The sequence below is a fragment of the Gavialis gangeticus genome, unplaced genomic scaffold (assembly GCF_001723915.1).
Source record: "Gavialis gangeticus isolate Ggan-Ray unplaced genomic scaffold, GavGan_comp1, whole genome shotgun sequence".
Lineage (NCBI taxonomy): Eukaryota > Metazoa > Chordata > Crocodylia > Gavialidae > Gavialis > Gavialis gangeticus.
Window position 1 is genome coordinate 14,461,850 of NW_017729006.1, and position 2,958 is coordinate 14,464,807.

Here is a 2,958-nt window from a genome sequence, read left to right on the forward strand (position 1 = left end):
CAAAGGGGGGGGGGGGGGGGGGGGGGGGGGGGGGGGGGGGGGGGGAGGGGCACAGAAGCGACCCCCCCACCCCAAACGCCCCTTTCGGGGCCGCCGGCCACAGCCCCACGTGGCCCCGGCCGCAGCCCCCGCCTGCCCGGGGCCGCCAGCTCCGCACGCACCTGCGCCCAGTGACGACAGCTGCCGCCTGCCCCGGGGCCTCAGCCAGCACCCGCGCCGCCGCCCGGCCCAGCACCCGCAGTACTGCACAACCCGCCATGGCCGCCGCCGCCCGCCGGTTCTAAGGCGGGAGCAGTCCGCGCCGCAACACTTCCGCCCGGCCCCGCCACCCAAGTTCCGGTCTCCCACAGTTCCGCTCCCGGCTGCGCACGCGCCTGGCTGGGGAAAGCGCCCGAGGCTGCGTTGCGGGGGCGACGGCAGAATGGTTCGGTCCGTGTCCCCCCTTGCCCACGGGTGTGGTTTGCCCCTTCAATGGGCTGAGGGAGCCAGAGAATGAGGGGTGCTGCAGAGCGCCCCCTTGCGGCGGGCTTCGGTCACTGCATCTCGGGCCCTAGGTTACCGTGGTCAAACACGAAGAATTGGGAGCCGCGATTCGCACCCGGGATCCTGGCCCATTGCTAGGCAAAGTAGCTCAAAAACTGCCCAGGGCCTTTGCTCAACCCCTTGGTATTGCATGGCATGGGGCCGAACAACCATGGCAGTGCAGTCTACAGCATTTGACCCCTGGCCCTGTTGACTTCTCGCAACCCATCCATGCCACTGGCACTTCCACAGAACTGCTCTGGTCAGCACAGCTACAGCTTCACCATCCTATTGCTCGAGTTGCCTTCATGGCTCGGATAAGCTGAGCCTCCAAAGCTCTCTCAGGACCCAAGCCATTCCCATTCAGACAGTCATGGCCACAGCAGGATGGAAAAAATAACCCAACTGAAGGTCCAGACAGGGGAATAAAATATTGTCACTAGCTGTTCCTATCTTCACAACCTCAGTCCTTCTAGAGAAGGATGCTGCACTTCCTTTTCTAATCAGTTAAACCCTCCCAGCTCTAGCATCCCACACCATTAACATGGTTGAGGCACACTGATTTTTGTCATCCATATGGGAGGGACATAGCTAGTGCGTATCTGGCTGCCTTTCATTGCCCAAGCCAGATGCCCAAGAACCAACTTACAGTTAGATCAACTAGCTAAGTCCAAAACAGTGTTAAGCTCTTTTCATCATTGCCCAGCACATCCCCTAACCCTAGTTAGTCAATCCCACTCTCAGCTTTAGCATGTCTTTTAATGAGATCATTAAAGAAACTTGAAGCCGTCTGGCTTGCCTGGATGATTTGCTAATGAGTCTCAGGTGTTTTGTGCAAATCCATGCAGGTTGGAAAGTGATCTGTAAAATCTAGCTAAAATGAAGAAGCTTTAGTCACACTCTCTTTTAGGTAGTTTACTGTATCACTGCTAGTGCTTTGCAGTGATACAGTAGCAGTTTCTGGTTCCTTGAGCTAGAATGAGAGTATATACTATAACACCAGGGCAGGGGAGACATCTGCTTCCTGTCTCTCACACCCAAATGCAAGGTCAGGGTCTCAGCTTTTTCCTAGTAAATGGCAAAACTTCCACTGTAGCCCAAAGCTACAACTCAGAGAAAAAATTGTCCCCCTTCCCCCTCGCCCAGCAGCCCTGGTATCCTACATAGCTCTGAACAGATCCTGGGGAAAGGGCTGGAGAGAGAGTACTGTAGATTTAAAATCATTATATTGATTGCTGAAAGGCAGCAGAGACATAGATTTAAACTGACACTACTCCTGTGTGGTTTTATCTCCTGGCAAGTGGCCAGAATAAGTTCAAAAGCTTGTGTTTAACACTGAGCCTGCCTGAATGAACAATTTGTTTTTGATTGTAGGCTGCCTGTCACCATGTCCAAAGAGGAAAAAAAGGGATGGCACTTTTTCTTCATGGTGGCAGTGAGGAAATACTTATATTCAGGATGGCTCATTAAGGGAGATATTCCTCCCATGGTTATTTACCTTTAATCAGTAGTGATCTTCTATTGATTTGCATATAACCTATGACAGCACTGTTCTGGCTGACCCCACTCCCACCTAGTATCCACTGGGCACATCTTACTCTCAGCAGCAAAGACGGTGGAAGCTTTGGGATTCTTCCTTTTTCCTGCTAAGTTCCCCACTGGAGTGAATTCAGCGTGCAAAACAGCAAACGCACTTCTCCTGTGACTGTGCCGCCTTACATGATGCACTTGGAAAGCTCCCTGTTCTAGTGGTGTAGGGATGAGGTTTGCCATGTAGGTTTTACCTGGTCTTGATGACAGCTTACTGTGCAATCTCCTTTGTCAGTCGCTAGCCAACATTTTAAAAAATTCTGAAGCCTGGCAGTTTGGAAGTTGCTCGGTGAGATTTTTTTCTGAGTCTTTAAAAGGCTTGCTCAAGGTGGCTGCAGGAAACAAGACATAGGAGTTGACTACACCATAGGGTGGCCATCATAGAGGACAGTCCAGTTGTCTTCTGTTCTCTATCAATATGAAACCAGACACCTTTAAGACAGAAAGGCGTTGGGTTTTGTATTGATAGAGGACAGAGGAGAGAGTAGCAGAAAACCAGAATGTCCTCTATGATGACCACCCTACTACACCAGCACCAGCTCTACACCCTTTGGGCCTGCCCTGGCCTATGTTGGGGGACTCCTAAGCTAGGGGTTGTCAGTCCATGTTAATACACTGAATCTAAAAATAAAGCTGAGGTGTAAGTGACCTGACTAGTCCAGCTTCATCCCTCAAGCTGCTCAGGATTCATCTGATAATCAAGCACAGCAGAGGCAGGGGAAAAATGTGAAGGATTTGCCCATAATCTAAAACATTGTTAGTAATACAGAACAGGAAACTTTTTTTTTTTTAATACATCATCTTTTCTTCCAAGATTACCCCATTTTTACTGCTCCATACCAAGAC

General features: G+C 51.1%; 1 protein-coding gene across 1 annotated transcript in view; it reads right to left on the reverse strand.

Annotated features, from left to right (window-relative positions):
• Window positions 1–2,295, reverse strand: part of MRPL3 (mitochondrial ribosomal protein L3) — a 76,611-nt gene extending 74,316 nt beyond the window's left edge. The window contains 2 exon segments of the mRNA XM_019508708.1: window positions 162–476; window positions 2,096–2,295. Of these exon segments, the coding sequence (XP_019364253.1) occupies window positions 162–476; window positions 2,096–2,295 (515 nt within the window).
• Between the last annotated feature and the right edge of the window lie 663 nt (window positions 2,296–2,958).